The 22,884-nt window shown below is 43.9% G+C and overlaps 1 protein-coding gene across 1 annotated transcript in view; it reads left to right on the forward strand.

Annotated features, from left to right (window-relative positions):
- GPATCH1 (G-patch domain containing 1) overlaps positions 1-22,884 on the forward strand; it is a 425,367-nt gene that overhangs the window by 214,852 nt on the left and 187,631 nt on the right. Inside the window, exons 13-14 of the mRNA XM_086945137.1 lie at positions 19,602-19,729; positions 20,063-20,199. Of these exons, the coding sequence (XP_086801263.1) occupies positions 19,602-19,729; positions 20,063-20,199 (265 nt within the window). The remainder of the gene's footprint in view (positions 1-19,601; positions 19,730-20,062; positions 20,200-22,884) is intronic.

Genomic DNA, 22,884 nt, shown 5'->3' on the forward strand with positions numbered 1-22,884 from the left:
GTTCACAAAAGTGATGGTGATTAATATTATTATTAAATTAGTTTTGTAACGCGTGCAGCTACCCAAAAAGGGTTTCCCGGCACCTAGCACACAAATTGCTAGAAAAGGAGCAGTCAAGAACCATTTGCTACTAAAAGAGCCAAGTTTTAAGATTTCTTTGAAAGCTGAGATAGGACGGGTCATTCTTCAAGGACACAGGAAGAGAATTCCAGATTTTGGGGCCAAGACAAGAAAAGGAACGGCCAGGAAACGCTCTGACAAGTCACCTCAATATCCTAGGGCTATGTTGGTTCACTTCGGGAACTTCCTCCTACGAGAAGTTATTTATGATCTGGCTAGGCCCACAAGCAAAAGGGAACGCAATGGATTCATGTTCTTTGTTAGACCGGATTATGCCCATGCCACTGTAGAACGCAAGTGGAGAATGCGACAACTTTTCACTCCTTTAGAAAAAATCGGAGCGACAGTCTTCCTGCAAAATCCAGCTCACCTAAAAATAGTCTTCAGGGGAACAACGGGAAGCTTCACAAGCGAAATCCAGGCAGTCGCTTACTTAAATGAAATTTCAGAGACAGGAAAACGAAATACTTGCAAATAGTAACATCTTTAAATCAAAAGAAAATGGAGAAATACTAAGACACTGACACTGCGGCGCAAATATGCAAGCAGTCTAGAAGCTCGAACTCGTAAAAACATGGGACACAATCTGGAGGGGCGGCGGGGGCGGAAAGTGCTAAAGCTTACTAATCAAAATATGATATTAATATTTGGTTATGATTGAAAGTATAGAGAAACTTTTTATTTCACAAATGTCCATCCACCGCCCTCCAATCGTTATATTTTGTGTACACATGGTCAGGCCACAGGGCGAGCTGAAGTGCACTGATTATACGGACGCCCACACCTGGGTGGTTATGGGGGGAGGGTGGGGGGACAAGGGGGAGGAAGGGAGGGAAGGGAAGGGAGGGGGGAAAGACCAAGGGATGATACACACTCAAGAGGTAGATATAGGGTCTGGAACAGGGCTAATGAAATACAAGGATATAAATTCACTAGGGTAAGAATAAGGGTCAAAAAAACAATCACGGCTACAACTCGAAGAATGGTAAACAAGGGGGATGGCTAGATTAAGAATTGTTTCATTAAATATTTGTGGCCTTAATGATTTAAAAAAGAGGCAAATGGTAGCTGAAGGACTGCATGCTATGGAGGCCAATATAGTCTTCTTACAGGAGACGCATATAGAGGGGGGACAACAACATCTGTTAAAATCATTAGGGTACCAACTCATAACCGCTTCCACACAGGGAACTCGAACAAAGGGGGTGACCATCCTTGCGAAAGGGGTAGACTTACAATTTCTCAGATCACTTGCAGACAAATTTGGAAGATGGGCCATTACAGAGTGCCACTACAATAATGGGCAAAACATATTGACTGTATGTACAGTTTACTGGAATGTGGGGGATGACCCAGATATTCTGCTGAGTATCTCCAATGAGTTGATACATTGGCCCTTACCTCTAATTGTATGTGGCGACCTCAACTTCCACCTACCGGGGGATTGGACTCCGGGCCCTGAATTTAAATACCAAGGGAGGAAACCTAAAGTCTTTAGGGCATTCAAAGACCTTTGCGAGTTACATGGCCTGCCGGATGGATGGCAATTGGGACACCCCGGGGACCATGGATACACATACTTCTCTCACCCACACTCACGTCATGCCCGGTTGGATTACATACTCATCTCGAATTCAGTCAGGGACAGCTGTACTGTACGGAAGCTCCCGAGGGTACTATCAGATCATAACCAATTAGAACTAAATATAACATGCAATAGCGGCACTCCCACTTTAAGATCTTGGCCTTTTGAAAGAGCTTTTTTAAGAAATGAGGAGTTCTGCCGACTTATATGAGAGTGGTTACCATTTTTTTTAGAAATTAATCTGGGTAGCGCACCTATTGAGGTAGTATGGGATGAGATGAAGGCCGGCATCAGAGGGGAGACACTTCAATTTTCAGTCAGGACAAATAGAAAAGGTAAACAGCAGTTAGCCATGTTACAACAGAACTTGAATAGAGTGGAGGCAGACCTGATCATAGCCGTACAAACAGGTCAGGCTACGGGTGAATTAGCGCAAGTAGCCATCGCCAGAAACAGGATATCAGAGATCTTCACGGAGAAAGCCATCACCAAAGCTACGATTTACAAAGAAAAATCGTATGAGCTCAGCGAACAAGTGGGGCACCAGCTAGCAGTGTGTACAAGGGAGGAGATAACTGCTAATATGATTAAGTGTATTAAAGATACTGATGGTGGGCTGAGATTAGAGGCGTCTGAAATCAGAGCGGCTTTTCAAAGGTATTACCTAGAACTGTATAAGGAGCCGGAATGGACCAAGAGGACCCGGGGGAATATCTAGCTCAAGACTTGAGCGTGCGCTTCGAGCAAGATAATCAAGATGGATTGGATTCCCCCCTCAGCTGGGATGAAATATTACTATCCCTGAAATCATTGGCAGCTGGCAAAGCAGCAGGGGTGGATGGGATTCCTACAGAGTTTTTGTAGAATTCGCAGAACAACTTAAAACAATTTTGATGGAGCTCTTCAAATCCATACTCCAGGGTGGGATTCCACCTCCATCTTGGTCCACTGCAAAGATTATGGTCTTCTTGAAGAAAAATAAAAACCCCTTGGAAATGGGCTCCTATAACTTTGATTAACATGGACTCAAAGATTTACTCTAAACTCCTTGCTGGGCGACTAGCACCGATAATCCATAAGATTGTCTCAACCCGCCAACATGGGTTTATCCCTGGTAGATCGACATCCGATCATGTACAGAGAGTGATTTCTCTATTTGACCATGCAGAGACAACAGGAGACCCTATGGCCCTTATCTTATTGGACGCGGAAAAGGCGTTTGATAAGGTCTCCTGGAAGTTTTTATGGGCAGCTATGTCAAACCGTGGAGTAACTATTGGATTATTTAAGGCCATTCAAGGACTCTATGTCAACCCAAGCGCTAGAGTTTCGATAAATGGGACTATTTCCGAGAATTTTATGATTACGAGGGGAACCAGACAAGGGTGCCCCTGCTCGCCTATCCTATTTGCGGTGTATATCGATCCCTTTATCCGCAAACTTGAAATCCATCCTCTTGTGCCACCTATTCTGATCAATAATCATGAAACAAAAATCCTAGTTTACGCGGATGATATAGCTTTAGCCACCACCTGTGGTAAATTCTAATTACCGATGCTTAATTTCTATGCGGTAAAATCAATAAGAATAACTCATAATAAATAAGAGGCAAAATCCGTGATATTTGAGGTTTCTCAAAAGGGTTTTATTCCTATAAAAGGAATTGGGTGATTAGCATATTGGCTCGAGCCAAGGTGGCATACCATTCCGTCACCACATAGGTTCGGGAAGGGACTGACAGACAGAGTCAATGGTAATATGCGAATATGCAAGTATGCGACAATACATTATTGACAGGCATTCATATATATAGTCAATGCATTACAGTAAAGGCATATGCAGGAGGCGTAACAGCTGAGAAGAGAGATAAGAATGCGTGTACGTAATACAAAAGGCGTTACAATAGGCGTGCATGAAGGCGTGAACAAGAACGTCATTGAACATGATGTCACAGATAGGCGGATCCATGAGTGAATCCGGCAGTGTCAGCAAAAATACATGGCAGAGATGCGCGCGCAGCAGTATGACGTGTAATGTACGTGTAACTTGAGGGGTGAAGGGGGACTTGACATTTAGCCCTACAAGTGTAGACGGATGTCTGGATGTCAGATCAACCTAATCCCAAATCGTATCTAATATCTCATGTTTAAGGAACTGTATTATCTGGAGGGAAAAGGTCTCTCGGACAAGAGGCTTATTCTATACTGGCTATGAGTGCGTGTATGAGCGTCTATGTGTCTGCATGAGACGCAAGGGGTGCGAGGGAGGGCATGGGCCTACCATGGAAACAGAGCCATGAATTACTTGCATAGAGACAGTGAGGCCTAACCCTTTGCTCTGCAGCTGGAAGGATGTTGACATGAATCTACCAGACAGGAATGTATTTTCAAGGAGTGGAGCAGATAATTCGAAGGTTGAATACAGTCTTGGCAGGCAACGGGCTGAGCCGAGCACCGTTAGCCGCGCAAGAAGTAAGGCAGGGGTCACTTGTACAAAGGCAGTCTGGGCTGAGGCTTTCAAAGTCAGAAGGCAGGAAAAAGAGGCTCGATGGCAGAATTCAGGCCTACTTCGCCAGAGCTGAAAAACATGTGAAGTATACCACAAAAAGACGTTGGCATAGCATATTTAGAAACTGAATATTCAATCCGTTCATGGCGGATCTGAAAGAGAACATGTTTACGTTGGACGCAAATGTATTTGCGTCTTCATAGCTGGCACAGGAGGGAAGTTACATGCACTTCAAACTAGTACATGGAGTCGGTGGGGTCTAAGATAGGGGACACAATCGATCATAAAATTTATATTACCTCATTCCCTCCTTGTCCCCTACGGACCCTTCATGATATATCGATCTGCATGAATCGATCAACTTGCTCATGTAACATCATTTGCTCCTCTTTCTTCTTTTGACGTTTTGAATTTGGATGCGGAATACATGATGTGGCGCACAAGCCGCAAATCGCTGGCCCACATTGTAAACACAGGCAGCAACTGAATACTATGAGAAGGCCAATGCCTAGGAAGGATAGGATCTTCCATCCCCAAGCGGTTAACGTTGTCCAGAACCAACCGGACCAAGTCCAGGTGCCTGGATTCTGATGTATCAGACTTGCAATTTTATGGAGACGTGTTATAGCTTTATATACCGTTGGCGCGTTTTCTGGAATGAAAACACAGCAACTTGACCCGATGACCTTACAAGCTCCACCCCTATCAGCTAGGATGACGTCAATGACGAGACGATTTTGAAGGACAACAACCCGCATGGCGGACTGCTCCTCTGTTAAGTTGCCTAAAGCGGAGGTAGTTTCATTCACTACTGCTTCAAGGGTTCTAGTTAATTTGCGTATCAGTTTACTATTAAAAACAGCACCTAAATAGGGAAAGAAACCTTTATTGAAGTCTGTGTATTGCTCCCATGCCGTTTCAGTGTAATCGACAATCGGGAGGTCTCTTCGGAGTCTATTGTTTACTAGATTGGTATTTCTGTGATAATCAGGAGGAGCTAGGAAAACAGGTGGTAGAAGGAATGCAATGTAACAGGTACCATCCCAATCTGGAGGCAAACGTATGTATGCAATATGACCACACACAAAGTAGGAATGACGTGTAGCTCTAAACGTGGATTTGCCTTGATCACTGAATTCGATCACAGTAGTACATTTACTATGACCTAAGTGTATGGAACCATTTTTCCTGATACATAATTCACCCTTGACTGGTAACACTGACATAGCAGGCAATACTGGTGCAGTTTCGGATTCAACAGTAAGAATCATGAGGTTAATTGTGTAATTTCCCAATCCATATACTTCATTTTCTAGATCTGTTCCTGTTCTAGTGGGAAGTCCTTTCTTGTCAGGGTAACAGACTTTAAGTAGAACTGAGTTCAGGTTTCCCCAAACCCAATTCCCATCGTAAACAGCAATGTCAGAATCTAAGGAGTTAATCAATCTAAACCATGCCCCACAGGAGCCATTGTGAGTGAACGGGTACGGAAAAAGGGGCAGAACTCCCTTGTATTTCTGGTAGGGAGGGAGTCGGCCACATATCCAACAGTTTGTAGCATTGTTAGTCTGATGGGAGTGATGTAACATACTAATGAATGTGTTGTTGCGCAGCGCAAGTCTGTAAGAAAGTTCGTGTGGAGGTAACTCGCTAAAGGAATGTTCGGCAGTGACGTTATAAGCAGATTGTACATGCTTGAAAATAGGGTAGTAGATGTGCAGCAAGATACTAGCAGCAATAATCAGAAGACTTAGAAAAAACATAATTAATAATGTCACTATACAGTGACTACGGAGTGATTTACAATATGCACGTTTCTTGAGTATTCTCTGTCTATCTCTCTCTCTGTCTCGATCTAGGGGATACATGTCAGAAACTAATTTAACCGATTCACCTAGGGGAGGACTTAAACAATTAAACTGTCTGACTTGCTAGATCGTAATTTTAGTCTATATTCTTCAGAGGCTGCTTTCTCAACCAAAGGGAGCTTTGAGTCAGTTTGTGTAGGAGGGCAGGGCTTAGAGTCCAAGTCCGAAGGGAGTCCGTGGAATTTCTTGACGTGGCTGGAATGCAGCCACCCTTTCCTGCCCTCAACCTTGACAGCTGTCCTCGTTGTTAGAAGAACCAATTTCGGCGTTTGCCAGCGGGGCTCCAACGGACTTCTCCGATCGAAGTTGCGCACGAAGACATAATCCCCCGGGACCACCTCGTGGGGCTTCACATCGGCGTTGTCGGGAAAGGCTGCAGCTACCTGTGAACGACAAGATTGTAGTGCAGACATCAAGGAGGCAAGGTAATCTGTCAGCATAATACAGTCAACATCTGTAATTTTTCGCGGAATAGGCGTCCCCCACATATTTGGAGGCCTACCAAAGACCACCTCATACGGGGATAGCCCGGTTCGAGAATGTGCAACCATCCTCATATAGAAGAGGGCTACCGGTAAAGCAACTATCCAGTCAACGCCCTTCTCTCTACAGATTTTGGAAAGTCGGATTTTTAGGGTCTGATTATGGCGCTCCACGAGACCTGCTGCCTCGGGATGCCGGACACAGTGGAACTTCCACTGATAGCCTAACAGGAGTGTAATGTGTTTCACAAGCTCGGATGAGAATGGCTGACCGTTATCTGAGTACACGATACGGGGCAAACCGTACCGCGGGAAGAACTCGCGAACCAGTTGCTTGGCTGTTGTCGGAGCAGTATAATCTGGGACTGGGTATGCTTCTGTCCATCGGGAAAGTGCACATACGACTACGAGGACATACTTGAATCCTCGGCAGCGGTCCATCTGGATATAATCCATCTGGAGGACTTCAAAAGGGTGATCGGGAGGCTGAAATCCACCTTGCTCTACAGGGATGCTTTTACCTGGATTAAACTGACAACAAATCATGCAAGTACGCACTTTTTGTTTGGCTGCTGCTCGTAAGTTCTTATTGCACCATATGTGCTGGATGCTGTCTAGCATTGCTTTTTCTCCTAGATGCGCTGGACTATGTACTGTGTTTATTATTACTTGAACCATAGAGTCGGGGAGAAACCATGTGGATTTTCCCTTCGTCATCCATCCCTGATCTGTTTGGATCCCTCCTAGTTCAGTCCACTTCTTGACTTCGTCTGGTGTGGCATGTGTCTGTATGTCAATTACATCATGGGCGGGATCCCTGACTGTCATGCAGTGTAATGGTGTCGGAACTATTGTCTTTGTCAAGTCAGTTGCATGCATTCGATTCTGAGCAGTTTGTTTAGCTGTTCGGTCTGCCAGGTCGTTACCCTGGGAGATCGTGTCGGTAACCTTTGTATGTGCCTTACATTTCATGATAGAGATTGCAGTAGGTAGATGTATTGCATCTAATAAAGTTTGAATAAGAGGACCGTGTTGGATGTTGGCACCGTGAGAAGTTAAGTAACCTCTCTCTCGCCAAAGGACTCCAAAGTCGTGAACGACTCCGAATGCATAACGTGAATCAGTGTATATGTTGACTCTCTTATTCTTGGCTTGAATACATGCTTGCGTCAGAGCGATGAGCTCTGCTGCTTGAGCTGACAGGGTGTCGATACAATTTGTTTCTATGACTTCGGTGTCTGTAGTGACTGCGTAAGCTGCCACTAATTCTCCTGTAGCTGTTCTCATACATGAACCATCCACATAAAGTGTCAGGTCTGGATCTGGTAATGGGACGTCTGTCAAGTCTTGTCTGGGTTTTGTTGTAATCGTAATGACTTCAATACAATCATGTGCCAATGGATCTATTCCATTTAATGGCAATAGTGTGGCAGGATTCAATGTGCTGCAGCGTCTAATTTCTATGTGTGGTTGAAACAATGTCAATTCATAACCTGTCAGTCTTGCTATGGTCAAGTGTTGGGTCTGGGTACGGTTTAAAAGAACTTCCACGGAATGTGGAACTTGTACTGTCAATTGATGCCCTAATACTATGGAATCACTCTGTCTGATTGCTAAAGCTGTCGCTGCAACTGATTTCAAACATGCAGGTAAAGCTTGAGCTACTGGGTCTAATGTGCTAGAAAAGTAAGCACACGGTTTGTGTGAACCTGCTTGTTCCTGAGTGAGGACTGACAAGGCAGTGCCTTCACGTTCTGTGACAAAAAGTGTAAAAGGTTTACTGTAAGATGGTGTTGCTAAAACTGGTGCTTGGCATAAGGCTTTCTTTAAGTTTTCAAAAGCTTGTGTATGTTCCTGAGTCCAAGGGAGGACAGTCGATGTCGCTGCCTCCTGAGTTGTCAACTGGATGAGTGGCTTTGCTAGAAATGCATATTGGGGAATCCATTGTCTGCGGTACGAGGTGAGGCCTATGAAAGCCCGCACCTCCTTTTGTGTTTTTGGTGGTGACATGTTTACAATTAACTGAATGCGATCTGGAGTGAGCTGTCTCCCCACTTTGGACAGCAAGTGACCCAGGTACACAACTTGCTGAACACAGAATTGCAGCTTCGAAGGGGACACCTTGTGCCCCTTGTCGGCCAGGAAATTCAGAACTGTCAGTGATGCTTTTTCACATTCGGGTTCGCTCCGTGCGGTGATCAGCAGATCATCGACATACTGGAGTAGGGCAGTGTTAACTGGCATGTGAATACTGTCGAGTTGTCTTTTCAGTGCTTGACTATAGATGCTGGGGCTTTCTGTGAATCCTTGAGGTGCGCGTGCAAATTTGAAAGATCGTCCATTTAAACTGAATCCGAACAAGTATTGGCTTTCTGGATCAATTGGGACACTGAAGAAGGCGTTCTTGAGGTCAATTACAGTAAAGAACGCAGCTTCTGAATCAATAGCTGTCAATAATGAAGAGATATCTGGGACCACAGGATACTGTGGTATAATGCATTTATTCAATTCGCGCAGATCAATAACTAATCGATAAACAGGAGGTGTATTTGGGTCAGTACGTTTAAGAACTGGGATGATAGGAGAATTACATACATTGGAGTCGGTTTCCACAACCACTCCTTGTGCAATGAGCTCGTCAATTATTCTCAGTAAAGCCACTACAGCATCTGGAGGTAACTTGTATTGTCGAATTCGTGGTAATACCACTCCTGCTTTGAGTGTGACTCGATATGGTGTAATGTGCATACAACCTACATCAGTGGGGCCTTGTGCCCACAAGTGTGCAGGTACATTCTGTAACCGGGGATCCATGTCTCTTAATACATAATGGCCTTTAAAATCTCGCAAAAATAAGCGTACTCCTTCCGGAGAACAGCATATTATAGCTCCTAGAGCTTTCAGTGTCTTTATTCCTAATAAGTTTTCCGGGCATGATTTTGTGAGCAATAAATCTGTAGTCCGTGTCAGAGGACCGACTGCAAGGGGAAGTGGCTGTGATACTTCATTAATAATAGGTTTTCCTGAAAATCCAAGGGAAACATTCTGTGAGCCTGAGAGGGGTGCCCCTGGAACCTCATTGTGACTGATTGTGGTCCTGCTTGCCCCTGTGTCAATTAAAAACTTTCGGTCTTTTCCTAACACTTGACTGTGTACATAAGGACCCTCTTGATCTACGGGAACTTCAATAAGGGGCAAACCAAACTCCCTCTCTAGGCTGTTTCATGTGTATCGTTGATAATCGGGGTAGTCATTTTGTGCGTACTGGTACATCTGTTGTGTTGTGTTCTGTGTTGCAGTAATAGGCTGTTGCTGTGGCACTGCTACAGTTTGTGATGAAGCTGGCATAGGCGGAATATGTTGTATATTCTGTGGTACTTGTTGCTGGGCCTGATCCTGTCTAGGTACGCGCGGTCTCTCCTTGGTCTTACCCGTGGAGATGTTGTGTTTCAGAACGGCACAATCGTTTACATAATGACCTGGCTGTTTACAATAGTTACATGTCCCTTTAACAGGAGCTGTCGAATTACTGGGCTGGGTCGCTCCCTTCTTATGGCCATCGGCGGGAACTGACTGGGCAACCAACATTTTCATTTTTGTATCTTTCATACGTCTTTGTTCGTGTTCTTGTTCTTCTCTAAGTCTATTCTGATGGTACTGTAACATTTGTAACATTTGTGAAGGGGTGTTAGCTTGCCAGGTGCTCTCGACTTTCAGTACTCTGTTCTTAACCTGGGGCAGTGAATTCTCGACTAATTTCGTTAGAAAAAGATGTGGATATGACTCGCTACTTGCTTTCAGACCGCTATTAATGCCAAAACATTTTTCAAATCTGGTACAGAAATCACTAGTGTCTTCATCGGGTTTCTGTTTACAAGCTGAAATTGCACCCCAATCTTCCTTTTTAGTACTTAGTAAACGTGGCAACACTTGTACTAACAATCCTGGTAATGCTTTAACTTTGTCTCCAAGCCCTTGGCCCGGAATTCTAGTATTTTCTTCGTTTTCTAATGCAGCCCAATCAATCTTTGTGTCTCCCACCTCCCACTCTTTTTCTTTGAGTTTCTCGTATATACCGGGAGGCAGTAATACTTTCAATATTTTCATAATGTCGGGATAAGTATAGTCACCCATAAGTATCATATCTTTTATTTCACGGTGAAAACCTGCGGGATCTTTGTCATGACTAGGTACTAATTTTTTCATTTCCAATAATTCTATTTTAGTTATGGGGGTGTACACAAACACGCGTCTAAGCGTATGGTCTGCGTTCTGTACTGGGTGCACTTCTCGCAACGGATTCTGTCCGTCCATGTAATACATTTTTCTTTCCATGACATGTGCTGAGTCGGTCTGTGGACATAGAAAGGCGCTATATCTGTGTCGGTGTTCTAGAATTACTTTAATTAGATCGGTACCTAGACCTCTCCATTTGTTCATGAGCAGTTCTATTAATATATCAGGCAAGGGGCCTGGATCAGAATGTTGGCTTCTATACAATAAGAGCAGGTGTTGTATCATGTATGTACCAGCTAAACGCTGTTCGCTCGGTGTCAGGTTCAAAAACGTATGCGCTAACGCATCATCACCATATTTCTCAGAATTGTCAGCCCATTGCACGGCTGACCTGGCTAATTCTTGTTCGTCCATAGAATCGAGTACATGGTACCCCATTCGTTCTCGAAGTCTGTTATCAGTAGCTTGGAATAAGTGTTCAGGAGTTCTTGGATTACACATGGCTTCTTGGAACATTCTTTTACTTTCTGGACGCACTGGGCGCATTGAATTATTGAAGGGTCTTCCCTTACCTACATATGCTATCGTTTCTCTAACTGGTAATTGTGTCTGCTCTGGTGTCTGTTCTTGTTCGTTCTCCTCTTCTGAGGATTCAAGTTTGTCTGAATCTATTTCCGGTGGTGGCTGTCTTTTCTCATGCATCTTCTTTATTGCATTTCTGATTCTTCGGTACATGTTATCTACACAGGCCTCTTTATCGTGATTCCCATCTGCTATATTCTGGCCCCACCTGTGGAGTGCTTTCACGTCTTCCGGGTTCATACCCGGCCTATCCACTTCCCTTATAAAACAGTTTATAAGAAACCGTAATATCTTGGATTTCGTATCCGCTTTCTGATAGGCCATGGCCTCCTTAATACTTTCAGGCCCTACTCCTGTCTGCACAAACTGATATATTCGATCTAGATGATCTACCATTCCAGGTAGGGTTAATAAGAAGTTCGTGACTCGTCGCAAACGTACTGATGCGAGCAACATTCTTTCGTCATTCTTTTTACCAGGTACTGGATCATATCTACAGTCTGCAAGACGATCTCCATATAGTGTAATATCGCCTGTTCTAGGTGTACGTTGCTGTGCTAGGTCTCTATAGGTCAGCCGATGGGCGGATGGCGGGGTCTGGAAACCTGTCGCTCCTCCGGATGCGCCTCCTGAGGCGCCCGCTCCGAAGGGGTTCGTTGGGTGTAAAACAGGGGGGGGCAGGTCCAGGAAGAGGTGGAAGGACAGCTGGAAGACCAGGAGGAACAGGAGGAGGAGTAGCTTGTCGGGGAGGAAGGAGCTGACCATCTTGGCCGCCAGGAGGAGGTGTGCGTGGCGGTGCAGGATTTACATATGTAGGGGCCACATCGTCTAGATAGGAAGAAAGGAAAATGTCCTTTGCTGTTTTCTGGTGCATTTTAGTCGGGAGCAGTGGGGGTGGTAGTTGTTTCGGTACTTCTAGAGTGGCCTTAGGCAAACCCTCAGTCAAGAGGGGATACATGCCGTTCATGAGTGTGTTTCGCTGTCTGTCTACCTGTTCTAATTTTACTCGGGTACCTTCCTCAACTAATACGTTTTCCTGGGCCTTCTCTGGATCCTCTTTCCTTTTCTCTTCTTTTCTAAGTGCTTTTTCTGTACGCCTATGTGATTCTTTACGCCATAATTCAATGGCATCTTTCTGTGACTGTCTGGCTTTCTTTTTCCACAATGCTTCTTCTACTCTCATGATACAATCTGCATCCCATGTCCCAGCAGCGGGCCATCTCTGATTCTCGGATAATTCTTTAGTGTAGTCCACCCATAAGTCGAGGAATAAAACGGCATCTAGGCCATGCTTGTGGTACATAAAGTACCCTGGAGTGTCCCTAGGTGGAATGGGAACAGCTTCTTCTAATACCCCTTTTCTAGTTTTTATTTGTCTTAATTTGGAGAATAACGGCATCCTGAAATCTGGCTACTTGGTTCTTACTCAGATATGAATACAATGAATACAATAATCACAATAATGACGGTCGAACATTCACTCATACCACGACATATTGAGACACATTAAAACATTTTGACATGAATGATGACAATTAGAATGTAACTAGCTAACTGCATAATACTAGATACACTGCTCAACAGTGCAGACTGGATATACTGCTAAACAGTACAGATACACTGTCTAAAACAGTGCAGACCAGGTCTGTGTACCCACACCTGTCTTGACCGGCACAAACTAATGCGCACGTCTAGATACGTCCCCAGCAACGGTACTCACCGGGAAGCACGGAAACAGAAGGCCTCGGAAACCCTGGACTGGATTCGGACTGGATTCGGACTCGACTCGTAACGCAGATACTTCGGAACTTCGGAACCTGGTGGGCCTCCGTATACCTCGGATCTTGCTCTCTCAGCTAGGCTCTGGTCGGGATCCTCCGCACTTCTCACCGCCTCGTCTGGGTGTCGATCGCAGCCTCAGTCACCTCCGCTGGCCTGAGGGAGATACAGGAAATCCTGCGGGTACGCGTAGTTGTCCGTCCGGCTGTGGCAGGGGGCCAGGCCTGCAACGCACCACCGGCGCGTGAGATGGGGGAGGGGTCCCTATTCGGGCACCAAAATGTGGTAAATTCTAATTACCGATGCTTAATTTCTATGCGGTAAAATCAATAAGAATAACTCATAATAAATAAGAGGCAAAATCCGTGATATTTGAGGTTTCTCAAAAGGGTTTTATTCCTATAAAAGGAATTGGGTGATTAGCATATTGGCTCGAGCCAAGGTGGCATACCATTCCGTCACCACATAGGTTCGGGAAGGGACTGACAGACAGAGTCAATGGTAATATGCGAATATGCAAGTATGCGACAATACATTATTGACAGGCATTCATATATATAGTCAATGCATTACAGTAAAGGCATATGCAGGAGGCGTAACAGCTGAGAAGAGAGATAAGAATGCGTGTACGTAATACAAAAGGCGTTACAATAGGCGTGCATGAAGGCGTGAACAAGAACGTCATTGAACATGATGTCACAGATAGGCGGATCCATGAGTGAATCCGGCAGTGTCAGCAAAAATACATGGCAGAGATGCGCGCGCAGCAGTATGACGTGTAATGTACGTGTAACTTGAGGGGTGAAGGGGGACTTGACATTTAGCCCTACAAGTGTAGACGGATGTCTGGATGTCAGATCAACCTAATCCCAAATCGTATCTAATATCTCATGTTTAAGGAACTGTATTATCTGGAGGGAAAAGGTCTCTCGGACAAGAGGCTTATTCTATACTGGCTATGAGTGCGTGTATGAGCGTCATGTGTCTGCATGAGACGCGAGGGGTGCGAGGGAGGGCATGGGCCTACCATGGAAACAGAGCCATGAATTACTTGCATAGAGACAGTGAGGCCTAACCCTTTGCTCTGCAGCTGGAAGGATGTTGACATGAATCTACCAGACAGGAATGTATTTTCAAGGAGTGGAGCAGATAATTCGAAGGTTGAATACAGTCTTGGCAGGCAACGGGCTGAGCCGAGCACCGTTAGCCGCGCAAGAAGTAAGGCAGGGGTCACTTGTACAAAGGCAGTCTGGGCTGAGGCTTTCAAAGTCAGAAGGCAGGAAAAAGAGGCTCGATGGCAGAATTCAGGCCTACTTCGCCAGAGCTGAAAAACATGTGAAGTATACCACAAAAAGACGTTGGCATAGCATATTTAGAAACTGAATATTCAATCCGTTCATGGCGGATCTGAAAGAGAACATGTTTACGTTGGACGCAAATGTATTTGCGTCTTCATAGCTGGCACAGGAGGGAAGTTACATGCACTTCAAACTAGTACATGGAGTCGGTGGGGTCTAAGATAGGGGACACAATCGATCATAAAATTTATATTACCTCACACCGATCCTAACAAGCTATTAAGATTGTTGAGGAAGAGGCAATGCGGTTCGGTAACACCTCCGGATATAAATTGAATACAAGGAAAACCCAGATTGTTACCAATGATAAAATAGAGATGAGGGATGATAGGGCAGTTGAGCATGCTGTTTATCTTGGCGTCAGTATAAGCTCCAAGGTAGATAATATTGTGCAGATAAATCTTGACCCATTAATTGGCCGCACCAGAAAAGAACTGATTGGACTGGATAATTTACATCTGACCATTGGCGGCAGGTGCAATATGATTAAAATGCTGTTCTTACCTAGATTTTTATATTTTTTTAGAACAATTTGTCTTGAGTTCTCTCCGCAATACTTTAAAAATATTGAAACTCTGTTTTCTAGATTTATATGGGGGTTTAAGAGACCTCGGAGGGCTCTCAAATGGATTATTCTACTGAAAGAAAGAGGGGGGCTAGCTATGCCAAACTTTAGGATCTATTACTGGGCAACAGTGGCAAAATATTGTGTGAATCTGATAGCTAATGAACCTAGTAACCACCCAATCCCAACACCACCGGAAATGATACTGGGGGATAGAAGCAATGGGTGCTTATGGCGCCATGTCAATGACAATTATTTTAAGAAAACAAAACTTAAGACTATATCCAGCATATGTAAAGTATGGAACAATATCCGCAAACTGTTAGGGCTGGGGCGTTACTCTTGCTATACCCCCGTTAGTGGTAATACCGATCTCCCAGAGATATTCCAGGATGGATGCATGTCTAAGTGGATCGGGACAGGGAATAGTCAGCTGGGTTGTTTTTTTACCTCAAATCGGTTGAAAAGCTTCTCAGAGCTTCGTACCGACTATAACATCAGCCATAGGGATTTCTTTAAATACTTACAGATTAGCAATTTTTTATCAAGGAAAATAGGGCGGCGAGTAACATTTCAAACTAATGCAGCAATAGATAAATTGTGTATGGAAACAACTCCTAGAATTGGGGAAATTTACAAGAGTTTTAATAGCGCTTTACCGGACGATTTAGATAAGCATCATGTTAGGTGGCAGACTAATCTGTCGGTGCAGCAATAACCACCGTACGTGCATTGGAGCTCTCAGAAACATGCCTTATGTCAATTAAACTGCAAGCGCAATTTTATAAAACATTCTTCGCCCTATATTACACCCCCTATAAAATTGCCAAATGGGCCACAGGACAGGGAACTACTTGCCCGCGCTGCTCACTGGTTGAAGCTGATATCATTCATATGTTTGCCACTTGCTCGGCATTATCTAATCTGAGGATAGATATATCCAACTTTCTATCTGAGATATTCCATTTAAGAATTACTATTTCATCTGAAGAAATATTGCTAGGAGTGGCGGGAATCGAGCGGTCAATACACCAGCAGGGGTTGATCTTTGTAGCTATGGCGGCTCTCAGACTTTGTATAGCCTCCTCATGGCTGGACCCACAACCACCAGCCTTCACGCAATGGAGGGCTAGATTACTCGCAATCTGTAGTGTGGAGGTGGCCATATACAATAATAAAGGGCTAAAAAAAAGAAAACGAGGCATGCAGATATGGGGACCACTGCTACAGTGGATACAAGATCACGCCTAGGGGCTGAATGTATGCTGCGGGGGTATCTCGAAGGAATAAGAGGGACCTTAAGTTAAAGCCTAGCTATCAATATATTCAAATGTGCTTATGACGCTGCCTGTTTCTAATATGCTCTTCGGGCTTCACACTTTGCAAAATATGTATGTATTAATTTTTCTCCGTATTTTTTTGGTTTAACCTGGATCTGTATCATGAAATTGGTCTTCGGGGGGCGGGGCTGGGAGTGTATTAAATGTCATAAATGTGAATAAAAACTTTTAAACAAAAAAAAAGCAATAGGCCTCTCATTTGCGTAAGTTTAAGCTACAATGACAATGCCTTTTATTTATGTTTTAAAAACGAAAACAAAAATAAAAGGCATTGTTATTTGCAATGTCAATAGCTCAAACTCGTGTAAATGCGAGACCTATTGCATTGCAAATGCTTGTTTAAAGGTTGGGATAGTTGTCGATGTTTCCCAAAGCTGGTTTAGCACCAATTTATGTAGACTGCTATGAAGATATTCCGCAGCTGGTAATGTAGCATGCAATTGTAACTTCTTCCACAGCTGCTCATTTAGCGTTCCCCGAGGAGCTTTAACCACTTTGTCCCACGCAGTGATGAAAGCCCCTTGTCTAGCAATAGATTGTTTCTGAACACCGTACTCAAGTCTAATTTGCGCAGGCGAAGTGTATTTCGGCAGCTCAAAAATAACCCTATATGGTGTTGTTACAGTGGCATCGAGTATTTTCGCGTCCCTGCTTTTCTGTGCCTCACTGCCGTAGGTGATTGTTGGCAAGAGTTTTGCCCGAACCCCCTCAATAAGCGGCAGGATCGATGGTCCAGTTAATTTAGAGTTTAGCGTTTTTAGGGAAATAGCTAGTGCTGGACCTTTATGCCTTATGCTGTTCTTCTGTGCCAAAAAGCGTCCGCCTGTATACAGCTTCACACCCAGGTATTTATATTCTGTTGTATCCTCTATTCTGGTCTCTCCCCAGAACCAGGCAACAGTTTGACGCCTTTTTTTTTTGTTCTTGTTTCATCCAGAATAATCGTTAGATCTTTTCTTGGGAGAAGTCCTGCGTTGTGTTTTAAGAGATGTTGTAGCCCTACTTTTGTTCAGCTGATCAGGACTATATCATCTGCATAGAGGAGCCAGGGTAGCAGAATGTCTCCTGATTTCGGGGCATGTGAAATACAACTAATTAGCAGCAGGACTAGATCAGCTATATACGCATTAAAAAAGAGTGGGTGCTAAAACACAACCCTGTTTTAACCCCTTTTCCGTGGGTATGCACCTCGACAGGAACGTTCATTGCCCAGCTTCACCTTGTCCGTGTAGCCTCAGCCTTATCCATAAGCATAGCCATGCTTAATATGTTAGTTATTGTCTCTACTGATTTGTGAAACCGGTCTGTTGTAAGCGAATTGTGGATTTTTCTTCCACCCATGCCTGGAGGTCCTACAATAAAAAAACAGCAAAACATTTGGCTTCATTGTCTTAATAGTGCCAATAATTGGTAATTTTGTGGTCCGACTTTTTGCCAGATTTGTGGATTGATGAGATGATTGATCCTCTCCATGAGCTAGGCAAGATGTTCATCATCCTAATTTCTCTCCCAGAGCTCATGATAGTGACCATTGTGTCAAATCTGGGTTGTGACCACCATCTGTGAGAGGTGGAGATCAGAGTTCTCTGGTCCTCAAAGTAATCTCAGCTTTACATCAACTTATTAGAACTGGGCGAGATTTGCCTGGCATTGAAAGCTTTTCTTCCTTATATCAAGGGAAAACTGGTTCAGGTTTTCACGGGCAACACCACAGCCTTGTGGTATTGCAGCAAGCAGGACCGAGTGGTGTCGTGAACACTGTATCAAGAGGCCCTGTGCCTCTGGACCTGGCTGGAACATCAGGAATTATTCATGGTGGTCAGAGCATCCAAACATAGCCGTAGATGCCTCGGGATCACGAATGGCGAATGGGAGATAGAATCTCTACCAGATCAGGCCTTACCGAAGGTAAATAACTTGTTCTTCTCTACATCAAGAGGCTCCTCCCACATTTCTAAAAGATTTACTCGGTACTTCTGTTCATGTCTCTGTGGGTGTACTTGGCATTCAAGAGAGTGATGGTTAAGTAAATGTGGTGAGCACATCCTACCCTCTGAAATCTCTTCATTTGGATGGGGTTGGGTAGGTTACTGAAGGATATTTTTTGCCCTGCACCTGACCTCTGAGTGAGGCTCTTGGCACTTGAGGCACCTTTTGCCCTTACCCCTCCCGCGTCCCTTGTTAAATGCTAGTGGTTGCTGATTGGCCGCCTGGGTCACAGTACCCAATACTGCCTGACCAATGTGCAAACCCTTTGCCAAACCTCTTTCTGTCATTTGTCATCCCTTTCTGAATCTTGAGCCTGCCCTTGATAGCACTCATCACTCTCTCTGCTAACCCTACTCTCTTGGCCTCCCTCCTTCTATTATCCCCTGGGAACTGTTTGTTATCCCCGAACCCATTCAACCACCACATAATAGCATCTTTCCAATGCCTTCTCACTCTTATTTCAGAGTTGAACCCTTGCACCACTCAATATTCCCTATTCCCTAATTATGCTTTTTACTCACACAAATCCATAACAGCTGCTAGGATCACCTGACCGTTAGTAGTGTGACTTACTACCCTCTCTGCTATTTAGAAAGGATAAAAAGCCTTTAGTTGGCTCTGCCCTAAACTGCTTTCTTTCTCATAACCATACCCCTTGATTGGGCTCATTTCAGATATCCGACTTTTGATCCATAATTGTTGGACAACTGTGGGGTTACGTATTTGTGTAGTACCGACTGGCATTTAGTGGGCCTTGATACATTTTAGTCTCACTGTTTCACATTTGTAATTTCTGTAACCATCCACAAGTTGAGAGTTATCACATGTTGTCAGCGAAAAGGCCTTATCCCTATCAATACAGGAGTTCAAGATACTACAACCAACATGTTTCTTATCCTTACTGTTCAGAAAATTACAATTTTTACCCTAATAAGAGCAGAGAGCTAAGAGAAAAGAAGGGAATAACTTTTCTTTTGAAATGAAACCGATTATGATATGAATATCTGGGAACTGAGGTGGGACACATTGATGCTCACTTTGTATGGTGTGATATTAGCCGAACAAGCATGCACCAGGCTTGCATTCAGTACAGCAACACACATATCAACCTGGTGGCACTTTAAGATGTATTTATAAGATTCTCTCTTTAACAGAGCCTGTTATAAATACAATTATTTCATTTCTACAGAGTGATGTAAATGACAAGCAAGCCGCGGTGAAGATGAAAATGTTTGGCAAACTCACCAGAGACAAGTTTGAGTGGCATCCCGATAAGCTGTTATGCAAAAGGTTCAATATTCCGGATCCATATCCTGGGTATGCTGGCATTTATTTAGATTGACTTCTGGTATGCTGTTTTGAGTGATGACATTTTGAGAGTTTATCTGTAAATACGTGTCTGAAGCCTTTGTATGTTGTCCATGCCATTAAAATCTGTATGCTTATGTTTAAATTAGCATCAACTGTTTTCTACTGTATTTAATTTTATTTGTGTGGCCTTACTATTTCTGAAATAAAACCAGCATCTTGCTTTTTCTGCTCCTATTTAATTGTTACTCATCCTCACGTGCTTGCCTTGTGCAAGGAAATATCAAACAGACCTGCTTTGTTATGATTTGTAACACTACATTTGATTTTTACTTTTTTCAGTTCAACGATCATTGGCTTACCAAAGGTGAAACGAGATAAATATTCTGTATTCAATTTCCTAACTGTACCCGAGACATCTTCATCAGTGGCAAAAGAAATTAAAAGTGAGCGAGTGCCACAGCTAAGCAATGCAAACAGTAAGTTGTACATTATAAAATAACTTAGGAACTGCTGATGGTGATAGTTGTTTTTCAGCATCATTTTGTTTCATTAGAGGGCAAAATGCAATGAATGAATTTGTCTATTTAAAAAAGCAAAATCACTCAGCAGCTTAATTGGCATCTTGAAAAATGATGCAGCTGTCAATATTGTTATCATCACAATTAGTTAAATCAGGACCAAAATCTAATTGTTTTCTATATTGCAATATAAAAAGATTAAAGGGAACACAGAGTATGTAAACAACAAAACACCATTTAAATGCAAGGGCTTGAAAATATTTTTAAATCATAATCATTTGTAAAAATGAACTTTTATTGCACAAAACTTTAGCGCTGACCTATCATACTTCTAAAAAAAAATACTCTCCTGCGAACTTATATTAAAGATTCCAGATAGGGTGGTATTCAGAATTTTCCTGAAATATACTACTTATGGTCCATGGTTGTTGGAAAACCATTGGGTTATGTAGTTGTGTAGTACCAACTGGCATGTAGTGGGTCAACATAAACTTGACGTTAGTCTCACTGTTTAACGTTTACAATTTCTGGAACCATCCACAAGTTGCTAGAGTCATCCCTTGTTGTCAGCGGAAGAGGATTATGTCTATTACTACAGAAATCAAAGTTACTACAACAGAAAAGTAACTTTTCATTACTGTTAAGGAAATTACAATTTCCATGACCAAGTCTTGAGGTCTTCTGGTAGCTTGTTCCAGAGTCGTGGAGACGAGTATAAGAAGACTTGGTTCAGTGTTTTGTTTTTTCTTACTTTTGGTATTTTAAGACTCATGTGTAATTTGCTTTTGGTATTTCTATTTGATGTGTCTTTCGAATAGAAGGGGTAGGCCTATGTGTGTGGTGTAGGAAGGTGCCCCTTTTTGACATGGTCAACCCTACTTTTTGCCGGTTATCTGATGCAAGTTTTACAGAAGTGCGCTGGGTTCTTGCTGTCCAGGTCCCCAGTGCCAGATCTCTTTCACTAAAACTGTACAAGTGTTCCTCCAAATTGGCAATACCTTTAGCACTCCTTGCAAGTCACTTGTAAATGGTGCCCCTGGTACATAGGGCAGGTAGACTAAAAAGGGTCTCTAAGGGCTGCCACTGTATTGTGCCACCCTAAGAGACTCCTCCGCACCAACATGCAGACTGACATTGCAGACTACGTGCCATGGTGCAGAGAAAAATGAAGACACAACATGGCCCACCTCCTGTGTGCCATGCCTGCAGACACTGCATGCAGAATAGGTAAGCCACCCATACAGCAGGCCTTACAGCCCTTAGGCAGGGTACTCTATACTAACATGTGTGGACATATAGGCATGAACAGATATGCCCCTGTGATGTCTAAGTCGATTCTTAGATATTGCAAGTCGACGGAGAAGCTGTTTTGTGTACATGGGCTGGATACTGATGTTTATGATTTCCACAGCTACATGATGGCTGCACTGTAACTAAAGATGTTTGGTAGCAAACATCTCATATTAATAAGCCCACACTTATTCCAGTGATGGATTTATTAATGCATGCACCAAAAGGGTTGTCTCCTTCTCCAAGTAGGATGGCTAAGTAGTCAGCTTATCAAGGCAGGTGGCTTCAAGGGCGTCTGCCGCCTTTGATATGCAACCCAAATACCACCCCCTGCCCCGGGCCCATTTGGCACTAGGACAGGTGGGAAAATTAGCTAGTCAGGAGGCATGTTTCCCTCTCAGGCTAGCACAACCCCTAAGGTGGGCTACCTGAAGTGGACACTGCTTTTAGAATTCCACCATTTTAGTTTTGGCGGAATTATGCTCTCTGGGTCAGGGTTATGCCCACTTCCCATATGAAGTGGTCATACAGAAGGTGTAGGCACCCTAAAGGTAGAGAGCCCATTGGCCACAACCTGTCATTCCCCGTAATGCCCTTAAATTGGATATTTATGCGGCACCCCTGACCCCAGGAACTTAAATTCCACGGATCAAGAAGAGAGGACAATAAAGAGAAAAGCGAGAACTGAAGACTGCGCTGGACTTTTGGTGCCAAATCCTGCCTGCCTGCACCAAGTCTTGACAGTCAAGACTAGTGACTCGTCCTGGAGCGGATTAGCTTCCAAGAAGCCCGGGAGACTGTCAGCCCGAATATGTGACGTTACATCGCAGTCTACACGCCGCAATACATTTACAACGCAAGTCGTTACAACGACTTGTGCTGGAGGGAGCTGGAAGTAGGAATAGTATGATTTAATATTCTAACTCCAGCCTAGTAACAGTAGGGAAGGTGTTGGAATAGTAAATCATACTATTCCTTAGTGTATTGCACCATCCAGCCAAGTCGTTGTAACGACTTGCGTTGTAAAGCTTTGTTGTAAAGGTATTGCGGTGTGAAGACCGCAATGTAACAGATGTCTCCGGCCAGCCCTGGGCAAATTACCAAGCAATATCCTTTGGAGTAGAGGAGCTACACCCCTGCAGTCGGCAGTCACAGAAACGTAAACTCCTGTTGACTGAGTTGCCGCTCCCTGGCCAGGCCAATGCAGCAGCCCCCCAGGAAAAGTACCCTGTGCTCCTGAAGATCAGATCCTTCCCCCCACCAAGTGAGAGAACACCAGGACCAACCAGAGCGCAGAAGACTAATTCCTGGGGTACCTGACCCATTGCAACAAGCAAAGCCTGTGAGAGTCCA

Source organism: Lissotriton vulgaris, chromosome 12 (assembly GCF_964263255.1).
Source record: "Lissotriton vulgaris chromosome 12, aLisVul1.2, whole genome shotgun sequence".
Lineage (NCBI taxonomy): Eukaryota > Metazoa > Chordata > Amphibia > Caudata > Salamandridae > Lissotriton > Lissotriton vulgaris.